The sequence below is a fragment of the Sinocyclocheilus rhinocerous genome, unplaced genomic scaffold (assembly GCF_001515625.1).
Source record: "Sinocyclocheilus rhinocerous isolate Xijiao unplaced genomic scaffold, SAMN03320098_v1.1 scaffold4997, whole genome shotgun sequence".
Taxonomy (NCBI): Eukaryota; Metazoa; Chordata; class Actinopteri; order Cypriniformes; family Cyprinidae; genus Sinocyclocheilus; species Sinocyclocheilus rhinocerous.
The window spans coordinates 88,898-100,562 of record NW_015629577.1 but is presented as its reverse complement, the minus strand read 5'-3'; the positions used below and the strand labels follow the sequence as shown (position 1 = coordinate 100,562).

Here is an 11,665-nt window from a genome sequence, read left to right as displayed (position 1 = left end):
AATATGACTCACAAAACCTATTCAATACATCATCTTCAGGAAAAAAAAAGAAGATAAATTTGCTCTCTCAGCAAATATTCAAAAGCAGGCCAGAATGGAGAAAAAGAGATTTGAATACGATAATAGCAAATAAACAAACACTGTTTCATATCAGGGTCTGTGTCAACATCCACTAGAATTTCCATTTTAAAAGAGCCTTGATAAATGTTTCATAAAAATAATAACCTGTAAAACATGGGAAGTGAGGCATATTTATTATTATTATGGCTGCCCTTCCCACTATAACTATCAACTGCCCTATTGACCAAAAGCTAATATAAACAGAATCCCATGTGTGTATAACAGTTTATCAATAGAAGGGTTAAGATCAAAGTTTACACATGTGATATATATATATTAAACAACAGAGGATGGAAAAAAATGGGAATTATACAGTTTAGCAAATGAGCTGATTTATATGATTTATGATTTATATCCTCCCTCAAATTGAGACCTAATGGGATCAATGAACCACATCTGGCTGTATGGCCGGTCTATGATTTAAATATATATTGAAATATTGAGCTTGTTTTGAACTGAATCCTATTTTATAAGCTGTAACCATAATAAGTGATTGATAATGGGATATTCAAGCTGTCAGTTCAGCTTACTACTAAATTTGGCAAGATGGCCAGAGAAACTATGATGCCTTGTCTAAAGAGCTCAAATGTCACAGCTAACCACAAAGCAATTAAACCCTCTTTCATGCACTTTCGCCACCTGTGCATGTATCAGGCGTTTCCTTCCAATTCTCAAGTTGACTCGTTCAGAGCGCACTGGCAAATGGAAACACGGCTTGCTGTAATTACTGAAAATTTCACATTATTGTAATGCAATTAATGCACTGCTTGGATGCGCCGAACCCCTCTCTATTCACACTAACGATGCCAGCTAGAATCCAAAATAAACCGGTTCAGTCAGTCGATCAGACGAGAGTAGTGCGCGAGCTCAATCTACCACCAGATGGTAAATAGAAAATCCTCAAGCGACATGACAGTCTAATAGCGCAACCAATCAGAAATCAAAACGCCTGTGGACATTGGCAAAATATGGAAACCAAACTAGAAATACTTTCGATTTAAACTTCTCTGTAATTTGCATTGCTATTTCCTTTCATACGCTATACAATCCAATGCTTTATGAAAGAGAATGCCTGCAAACCACTCTAATTTTCCAATTCATTTTAAGTAATCAATTTATTAGCCTATTAGGAATTACATATGCAAAGATTGTATATTATGAGTGTTTTAATATATTAAATCACCTTTTATTGAGCTCATACATTGTAGGCTATGTTTGATTTTAAACTAATTTTAAGATTTTAAATATATTTTTCGAAATACAAATTAATAATACAGGCTTACACCTACATGTCGCAACTATCATCATCCTCATCCAAAATGAATGATTCATAAACCACCATGGCCCTTAGGTTAAAGGGTAAAATTAAACCGGAATGAAACTGGAGTCATTTACATTATCTTTCTTAAGTGCAGAAGAAGACGAAGAGTTTTATGGCGGCTAAAAAACCCTCATTATCATACAGCTGAATTGTTATCTCACCCCATAGCAGCCAGAGGCCCGTATGAAAGCCACATGAAAGCCCTCGAAACGCGCTTCTAACGAGGGGCACGCGATTCAACAATAATGGCACGCTGTATTTAGGCTGAAAGGACAGCGCGTGCAGCACATGAATCAAATTAAATGAGGAAATTTTATTCATGATCATATTTTTAATTAGGGCTTATTTAGGCATCACTTGGAGTGAGCCATTGATTCTTTTGATAAAAATACTAAAATAAAATATGGTGTAAAAAAAACTTTGAAAAATAAACGAATTGTTTACAGATTTATTTTAAAAGGAGCTTTTTTCATATTCAAATATCACTATAGTGCTTTCGGGGTCACTGTAACGCAGCGTTTTCCTACTATCCTAGTTAGAAACATGAAGAGGCTCTACGCCGGAACATCAGGTAAGGTATATGAACCTACACTGACCGTGCACGCTTTAAATGATGTAATATAATTACCCGCGCAATTGACTGGAACAGGGACAAACGAGAAGTAACAGGCTGCGTATAGGCTACGTTGTGCGAAGTTTCCTCCGTTTTTTGGATAAGGGAAAATTGCACGGTGTGAAATGATCAGCGTTTAACCGTGCCTGCTTTAAATATGTCAACAGATGCTGGGCTTGTTAATAATCACTCGCGCTCAATTGGTCATCATCCGCGTAGTGGTGGGTATTAAATGTGGATATCATTGTTGTCGAGAGAGGGGGGCTGAGTATATAAAGTGGGCGGCGTTTAGTGATAGACAGTTTATATAATGTGCAGCGCGGACACAAAGCCAGTATAAATACTGCGGGACGTAAGAAACAAGCCTTCGTTCACGAATTACACGAGAAGCGCGAGGATGCCCAACTGCGCAATGCTGACGCACAAAGTTTAGAACCAAAACAAGAAATTACCATTGACAATAAACACATCGTGTGCTCACTGTGGAATACTAAGCATGCTCCGTGGATATCTTGAGACGAAGAGGAGTAAGACTGGGTGCTGATTTTCTAGTTTCACCTTCACCTTTTGGATAACCTGGAAATTTGACGTGCTCTTGCACACTGAAGTGCCGTGCAGCGTGGACGCGCAGCGGGATATACCCTTTTTACTCTTCGGCGTTTGTTTTCATTGCACCCTTTTACACTGGAATAGGCTCTTTCGGGGAATATAATCGTGGGTGACGCGGCTGCCCAGGAGAATCGAAAAGCATGGCAGCTTGGCTCACCTTTCTCATCGCAATTTTCACGACCGTTTTGACGCAGGTAAACATCCAAGGTCCTGTGGAAAGACAGCAGGACCCCGTTCTTCTCAATTGTTTCTCCAGTATCGAGAGCACTTTTGTAGGTAAGCCAGTGTTTGCAGTGCAATGTTGTAATGCGTGTATTTTTCCCTTCAGATATATGGATCTGGTGTTTTCGAACTCGACCTTCACGAATTCAAAAATTTCAACGGCTTGCTCGCAAATGGCAATGCATGCAAGCCTGAATGCAGGACTTTCTTTCGAGTTTGCCTAAAAAACTACCAGGTGGTAGTGTCTCCAGGTGATTGTATCTTTGGAAGTGCCATAACACCAGTGCTGGGGACAAACTCGTTCAGTATCATGGGAGGTGGCTCTTTCAGCACACCGATTCGACTGCCGTTCAACTTTGGGTGGCCGGTAAGCTCAAATGCAACTCCTTTTGATCGTATGTGAGCTGAAAACAGAACGCGTTGTGTTTGCGTTTTATTACAGTATTGGGGTAGCAACAGCTTGTAATGCAGACAGGTTCAACATGTGTAGACTAAGAGTTTTGATCCACTCCACATTATTCAGAATTTTGATCACTTTAATTACTGTTGTTAATTTCGGCTTCTTAAAGATTTTATAACGCAGTTAGTTTTTATTTATAGGCTACACATCCTTTCATGTTTTAATGATTTGTGTTATGTTGTGTTTTAGTTATTAAAGGCCTAAATCTATTTTTTTTCTTTCCTCCTAGGGATCATTTTCATTGATTATTGAGGCCTGGTACTCACCTTACGCGGATCTACCTGTAGGTAAGATTCGATTTTATCCATTAGAGGGCGACACTTCGATGTTGTACCTATACTGAATTTCAAGCTTGTATTTTCATTAGAACGTTATATATATATATATATATATTTTAACATTTTATTAAACCTTGGCATGTTGCATCCAAATCCTAAGACAACGTTTCATTTAATATTTACAAATTTGTAGAACATTTTCCTATTGCTTCAAACACCTTTGCATTCTCATGCTCAAACACAATTGAACTTCCTTTGGTTTATTTTTGGCGTGGGAAAGCGCAGTGGGCTTTGGTGAGAATACACAGCGCTTGCCAAAACCATCCGACTGCATTTTCCTGTATTTTACACCTTTGTCTGTCCCGCCCTTTAGAATGGGATAATACCATGGGAATATTTTGCTTAACTCAAAGGAAGAGGAAATTTAAACATAAGTTTTACTCCAAATGTGTCAGCTTCCCAGAACTTACTGGTCTGCATTTTTTCTTTTTAAGACACTTTCAAAAACGAAAAATTACAAATATCATGCCACACTCTAACCTACTTATTTAATTGAAGCTTTTTAACCTGTGAAAAAAAGCAAGAAATCAAATAATAAATCAACAATGGCCTAATCACAATTTTCTCCTTTTTTTTCTAGACACATACAACCCCGACTTGCAGATAAGCTTTTTTGCCATCCAAAGAAAGTTGGAAGTAGGGGCTGAATGGTCTCAGGATGTTCAAAGTGGAAAGCAGACTGAGCTAAGGTATTCGTACCGGTTCATCTGCAGTGAAAATTACTACGGTGACAGTTGTTCCAAAAAATGCACACCCAGGGACGACCGTTTTGGCCACTACACCTGCAACCCAGATGGGCAGTTATCCTGTCTCCCTGGCTGGAAGGGGGAGTACTGCGAAGAACGTAAGCAATCAGAGAGCACAATCCACTGGACTCTAGTCTTGAAGAGTGAGGCTTTGCTTAGGTGTGAGCGCTGTGTCTTGCTCAAAACAGAGCATGTCTGAGTGATGTTAACAGTGCTGCCAGCAAACCTTAAGTTATGCCATCGGGGATCAACCTTTTAAAAGGAATTTGTATAGGAGATTTTAGAAATGGAACAACCAGAGATGTGTTTTGTCACCTCTAGCACAATTAAACTCACTTTTAAATCGGTTATACAAAAAAATTATATATACTTTTTGTAATACAGGCAATTTGTGATATGCAAATCTATAATTAACTGATAAATAACATTTAGTGTTAAACAGAGATAAAAATTTGTAATATTTAATATGTAATAGTTAACATGTAAATGTTTTGTCAATGTTCCGTCGGATGATGGTAGGCGATACTGTTCGCGCCTTCTAGCTTCTAAATCAGTCTTTTTTTTTTTGGTCACTGAAACGAAAATCTTCTATTTCGATATAAGTAAAAGATAAAAGTTCCTTCGAGATCTTAAAGATTGGGTTTTGACTTCCATTGGTCGTCAATCGTGACGAGCAGGAGTAAATACGAACAGTGTGCCGAGATGGTTATGGGTTTGATGGAAAGCGTATGTTTGCCGACTGTATTCATTTGCGTCTTGTGTGTTTTGCTTTCGGCTTTTTCTTTGTACTGCTGTAGTTTCTCTGAGAATTCACGGTGTTGATCAGGGCGCTGACACAGTTTGTGTATACTCTAAGCGCACGTGTTTGGTAATTTAATCCTACACGAGCGTCATGGCAAGCACGCGCCGGGTTAATCGCGCCATTATTATCCGCCACGCGCCACGAAATTGTAGTCCCCATTGTTGCGCTCCAGTGTAGCAGCTGCAAATATGGTTCGCACAGACTACAAACAACAATAGGGGCAGCTGTCAGTTACTGGGATAGAGCATCTGCTGTGGTCTAACCAGCAGTTCAGTGCAGGTCGTGTACCCGCTCTAAATCAATGTCAGAGACAGCTCAACACAGGCAACAGTAAATTACCCGCATCCAAAGCGCAAGTGACCTCGCCAGACAGGTTCTGTACAGTGAACCGTGCTTGCAATGAAAGAGATTTAATTGGATAATAGCCATGCACTATGCTGATAACAAGTACTAAACTTCAGGTTTTTTTTTTACAAGAGCAGCTGATAATAAGTTAAAGCTACAATGCAATTATGGATGCTCCTATTGTAAAATGGACTCAAATCTCGAAATAGATGTCTAGTCCAGTTTCTGCCATGTTTGTTTTTCATTCAGCTACAACAAAGCTTAATGCAAAGAATGAGTCAGTCACGCTTATTCATTTAAAGCTCAGAACTATATTACAGGTAGTTCTGCCCAAACCTGGGTAAGCCAAAATTGTCATTTCAGACCAAATAAGGTGTTCAAACAAACAAAGCAATGTTTTGTACACTATTTTAAAAAATCAATCTCTGAAGGGCTTACTTTTTAATCAATGCATAAGCTGGTAGAGGAGAAATTATTTAACATGGGAATAATGACATACATCACCTTATATCTAAACTACTGTAAACCCATGATCCTTTACTAACAAGAGCTTTTACTTTTAATGCAGCGATCTGTCTGGAAGGGTGCAGTGAGGCGAATGGCAATTGCTCCAAACCTGGAGAGTGTGTGTAAGTATACATATAAGCCTGTGTATGAAGTGTGGAATATTCCTCTTAAACTTTGTCTTTGCATACATGCATACGTCTATGAAGTATTTGCTCTGTTGTAATTTTCTGAACCACATACAGGATAAGGCTTAAAATGTAACATTGTTATTCAGCTTTTTTTCATTAAATACATTTTGGCAGCTACAGTTTGATGGAACAATGACCTATGTGAATATCTAGTTTAGTGGGGTGTTAAAAACAACCATATTTAAAGTGTTCTTTGGCATATTTGTGTATTGCAGGTGCAGAGAAGGATGGCAGGGTAAACTTTGCACAGAGTGTAGGAAATATCCAGCCTGTAAACACGGCACCTGTCAGCAACCATGGCAATGCAACTGTAAAGAGGGCTGGGGTGGACTGTTCTGTGACCAAGGTAAGACTAAACCCTAAACAGTTACAGTAGCTGACTGAATTTCTCACTCTTCATTGACCTCAGTGTCATGGTAATAATAGAGCTTACAGCACTTTAGCTCATTGCTAGTTTAAGATTGAACAAGTAGATCTGTGACTGAAACATGGAAAAACTTAAGGTGATTCACATTGATGCTGGAAAATATGACCATTTTTAGTACTGATATTTTTTTATTATTTCATTCAAAACAGATTTGAACTTTTGCACACATCACAAGCCATGTGTGAATGGAGCCACATGTATGAATACAGGTCAGGGCAGTTACACCTGCACCTGTCGGCCTGGTTACACGGGGGTCAATTGCGAGCTTGAGGTGCGAGAATGTGACAGCAGCCCATGCAAGAATGGAGGACTTTGCTCGGTGAGTCATTATTTAATTGAAAAGCCCCAAACCTTCATGTTTTAATAGCCACTGAGAGATTCCGGTTCATCTGAGTTAATGAATTTGATTAAAACCACATGCATTTAATGAGTTTAGTATTTTTGTACTGTAATGTGAATTTGGACTGGAATAAGCACAAACGAATGAATCCTCTTCACAATAGACTTAATAAAATCACTAAAATATGACAGATAATCTTTTATATTGAATGCCATTTTATCATGTCAGAATATTCATTAATAGTGTCTTGGAAAAACTTCAGGCTTAATCAATGGCCATGTTATGACCTTATTAATGGATCCAAGCATCCTTTGAAAAGCCTCTTTCTTAACATCTTGAATTACTGTACAAACATAAAATAATGCAAATGGCTCCATAAATAGTTCTATGAAACATCTGCTTCCTTTCTCACCCTATAGGATCTTGACAAAGGTTACATCTGCACCTGTCTGCCTGGCTTTGAGGGAACTCACTGTGAACACAGTCTGCTCACCTGCGCAGACTCCCCATGCTTTCACGGTGGCAGATGCCACGAGAAAGACAACGGGCGCAGTTACGCATGTGACTGTCCCAGAGGCTACACGGGTCTGAACTGCGAGAGAAGAGTGGACAAATGCACGACTCTGCCGTGTGCCAATGGTACGAGCCTCTTAACCTTTAAATTCAGAAATTTTGTGGATGCAGAGATCCGGATGCGTGTATGCATGCATATCTATGTAAAATTAGTTCCTGACACCTGTGCCACTGATCCACAGATGGCTTGTGTGTGGTCCTGGGGGGTGTTCGCATGTGCAGCTGTCGAGCGGGCTTCACTGGCCAGCGCTGCGAGATCAACATCAACGACTGCGCAAATAACCCCTGCGCTAACGGCGGCATGTGCTATGACCGCATCAACGACTACGTCTGCTCCTGCTCCCCAGGATACGAAGGACGCAATTGCGACCGGCCTTCCAACGCCTGTTCGTCCAGACCCTGTCTCAACGGTGGCTCCTGTGTGGGTATCCCAGGGAACCCGCCCGCCTGCTTCTGCCCCAGCGGCTTCACTGGACCCCACTGCGAATACTACTCGGTCACTGCTCCTGTGACCAAAAAAGGAACTCAAGACCGCTTCCAGTGGGCTGCGGTTTCTCTGGCCGTGGGTTTGGTGGCTCTTGTGGTTCTGCTTTGCATGGTGGTCATTGCCCTGCGCCACATTCACAGGCAGACATCCGGAGAAAGGACTCGAGGCGAAGCAATGAACAACATGTCGGAATCGCAAAGAGACAACTTGATCCCCACCTCCCAGTTGAAGAACACTAATAAGCAGGTCAGCCTGGAGGTGGACTGCACAACTGATAAATCAAATTACATACAGAAGAACTGCCACTTGGACTACAATTCATCGAAAGAGTTCAAGGACATCGTATCCCAAGAGGACAAAAGTCATAAATACGAAAAGTGTTTAGAAGAGAAAATACAATTGAGTAGAATGTACAGGTAAAGAAATGGATTTTACATCACTTTGATAAATAGAGGTGTTTGGATGTTTGGTGTCATGCTCCATTAGAGTGCTGCCCAGTATATTAATCTTTGCACTTGGCTTGATGACCGTAATACGAACATCAATATTGGCTAAAAGAAGTTAAACCTCGATATCCGCAACCGCAACACACATTTACACACTTAAATGCGGATTTTACACACAGACCCAAAGGCATTGACAGCAAGAAGCCTTTTTACCCCGTTAAAAGATTTTTATTGATTTGGACCGCACAACAAAAGCACTTTTTCCTCTTACAAGGATTTTCTTACATCAGCCTCTGTAAACAAAGCAAAAGAACAAAACGCTATAAAGTGAAAAAATGAGCTGAACGCTTTCACCCCCATCTCAGCACAATAAATAGCTGCCCCATGTGCTTTTACTTTGTGTTAACATGAAGCGTGATTTGTGTGTGCAGGGAAAAGCCAGAGTGTAGGATATCAACGATATGTTCCCCAAGGGACTCCGTGTACCAGTCTGTGTTTGTAATAGCAGAGGAGAGGAGTGAATGTGTCATAGCAACTGAGGTAAGGAGGATCATTTCATTTCTTAATATGTCTGCATGTTTCAAGCAGGGATCTGCTGGCCATGTTCACCATTTTATCATTCTGTCAATGTCTACTAAACTAGCCTACTGAACAGAGGCTTGTTAATAGTGAGAAAAGTGATATATCTGCCACTTAAATAGTCCTTAAATCATATTTAAAATGTAATTCTTCTGTGCATATTGAGAGCGATGCATCAGTTCCAAAGCATAATCTAAGCCTCTGTTCTGTTTTTACTCTTTCCAAAGGTATAAATTACAGGCTGATGTCTATGAAGAGAGGAGACAAAAACACAATCAAAGCAGAATCACTTTCTGGATTGTTTACAAAAATACTTAAGAGACTGGAGATTTATGTTGACGTCCACTGCTGCACTGAGAAACTTGAGAAAATGGAGAGAGCAGAGCCCTGCTCATCGAATGCAATAGTTTAGTTTTATGTTGAAGAAGTGTTTGTGTACAAAACGTGTACAGTCCTGGATGATTTCTGAACTATTCTACTACGGTATGTTTTTCCCCCGAGGGCTGAAAGGAAAAGGGACTTCTTTGGAAAAAAAAAAAAAAAGATCCTTTTGCGGTAATCATGGACATGTCATCCGCCAAGTAATCAATAGAAGGTGCCAGGGACTTCCAAACCTTCAACCAGCATTGCCAGCTATGCAAGAACGAGGGGAGCACCAATCAGAGCTTACCCAAACAAATCAACGATGAGCGCTATGAATGTCTGAGAAGAAAAAAACTTCTAACATCAATCATTTAAGAAGACTTTTTGCTCTCCTCTTTACAATAAGATTGTAAGCAGCTGAAAATTCACAAAAAAGCCTTAAAAGAATTAAATAGAGTGCTATGTTTGTGCCCAGGGTCTTCTTGGATTGTTTTGTGAGAATTTAATCAACATGGGGGAAAAAAAGAAGAAAAGAAAAATAACTTTTAGAACCGTAATATGCAGAACTGTGCCAGCAAGATCCAAGAGGAAGTTCAATTGACTTCTTTTATGCAACACAGCCCATGAGTACAAGACAAGAAATGGACAGAAAGAGAAAAACAAAGCGACTGCTCACCACTGACTGCCTATAATTAGTTTTGAGAATACAGAACCAATAATGTAATTTTTTTAAAAAGTGATTATTTCCAGAGTTAATTTAATAATGACACACTGCTCTTTATATGTTTTATACTATTATTTTGTATATAATGCATATTTATAAGAAACCAAACATCTGAAGAATAAAAAAAAGTTAATTAATTCAAGCTATTTTTTGTTCTTACTGAGAGATAATTTCACATTTGATTATTATGAACAATTTTCTCTCAATCCTGAAAAAAAAAACTCACAAACCCCCCCACTCCCCTCCTTCCACCTTCCCCTTCCCAGTTGTAAATTGGCTTGAAATTTAAATCCGTTGCCTTGGATACAGGCCCCTTGAGCTGAAAATTTTGAAACAAAGACAGGCGAAGAGCGCAAACGATAGAGGAGCGGCCCCTCCTCAGAAAAACCGAAACAGATGCCCCAGGGTGCAACCTTGCCCTTCCATAAAAACAGCGGCATATGCCGCCCCTCTCACCAGGCTCATCATGGCGCTGCTCAGCAGAACACCCATAAAGAAAACACACACACACTTATCTACAGACGCAAACGAGTTCCAGCTCTGAGGGCCTCAGCCTCGCCTTCGGGGCTAAAGGAGACATCTCGAAACCCCAACAAAAGAATCAACTGAAGCTGTGCACGTGGCCTTAGCGCCCACACATGGGTTTCAGTGGCATTATGTACTCCAAACATGGAACAAATAGGAAAAGGCAAGGTTCAGAATAAAAAAATAATTCCGTTAAAGAAAGGCCTTATCAGCCTGCCAGAGCAGAACAGGCTGTCAGGATCACCTAAAGGGTGCAAAGGTCAGCTAAGGCTTGATCTGCAATTTAAGTAGTTGATATATATCATAAAAAATAAGGCAGTTTAGACTTTCATTTGATGTTCAGCTCCGACATTCATACTTCCCATCACTTCTTCCCAAATAATTCATCACCCTAGCCAAAGTCAACATTATGAGACCCCATGCAAGGCACCAGAGGGCCATGCAGGAGATGCATTTTTTTTAGTTTATCCAAGTACTAAACCAGAAATGGTTTTCCAGGAGGTCAAGCTCGGGCTTCTTTCCATTCCAAACAGCAACATAATCAACAACCGACAACAAATCTATGCCACACAAACACACTCCACACACACATCCTGTTCATCCATGTCATAAGCATCCTTGTCTTTGCGTCTGTGCTTGGGTCAAAAGGACACTTAGGAAGAATAAACACATTTGGGAAAGGGTCCGAGAGAATTTCTGTCAGCAGCCGGAGTGTTAAACACTTATCACAGCAATTAGTCTTGTGCTAAAGCTTTCGCAATGCAACCTGTTACCCGAACCCCTCCCACTGCAACTGCAAGTGTGTATGTGTGTGTGCGCGCTGCTCTCTGGCCTCTGGGTCTAAATCGCATGGCCAGGCATTCTCATTGTGTTATAATCACTGCATCCTGTTTGTGACCCAGTGACATCATTTCCTGCTTCCTGTCTGAT

General features: G+C 40.2%; 1 protein-coding gene across 1 annotated transcript; it reads left to right on the top strand.

Annotated features, from left to right (window-relative positions):
• The first annotated feature begins 2,413 nt into the window (after nt 1-2,413).
• Nucleotides 2,414-10,346, top strand: LOC107739369 (delta-like protein 4). The gene is made up of 11 exons (XM_016551467.1): nt 2,414-2,857; nt 2,992-3,252; nt 3,575-3,632; nt 4,264-4,527; nt 6,145-6,205; nt 6,487-6,617; nt 6,848-7,017; nt 7,458-7,677; nt 7,794-8,514; nt 8,976-9,084; nt 9,351-10,346. Exons 1-11 carry the CDS (start codon nt 2,804-2,806, stop codon nt 9,354-9,356), a joined length of 2,055 nt encoding a protein of 684 aa, XP_016406953.1. The 5' UTR covers nt 2,414-2,803; the 3' UTR covers nt 9,357-10,346.
• The last annotated feature ends 1,319 nt before the right edge of the window (nt 10,347-11,665 follow it).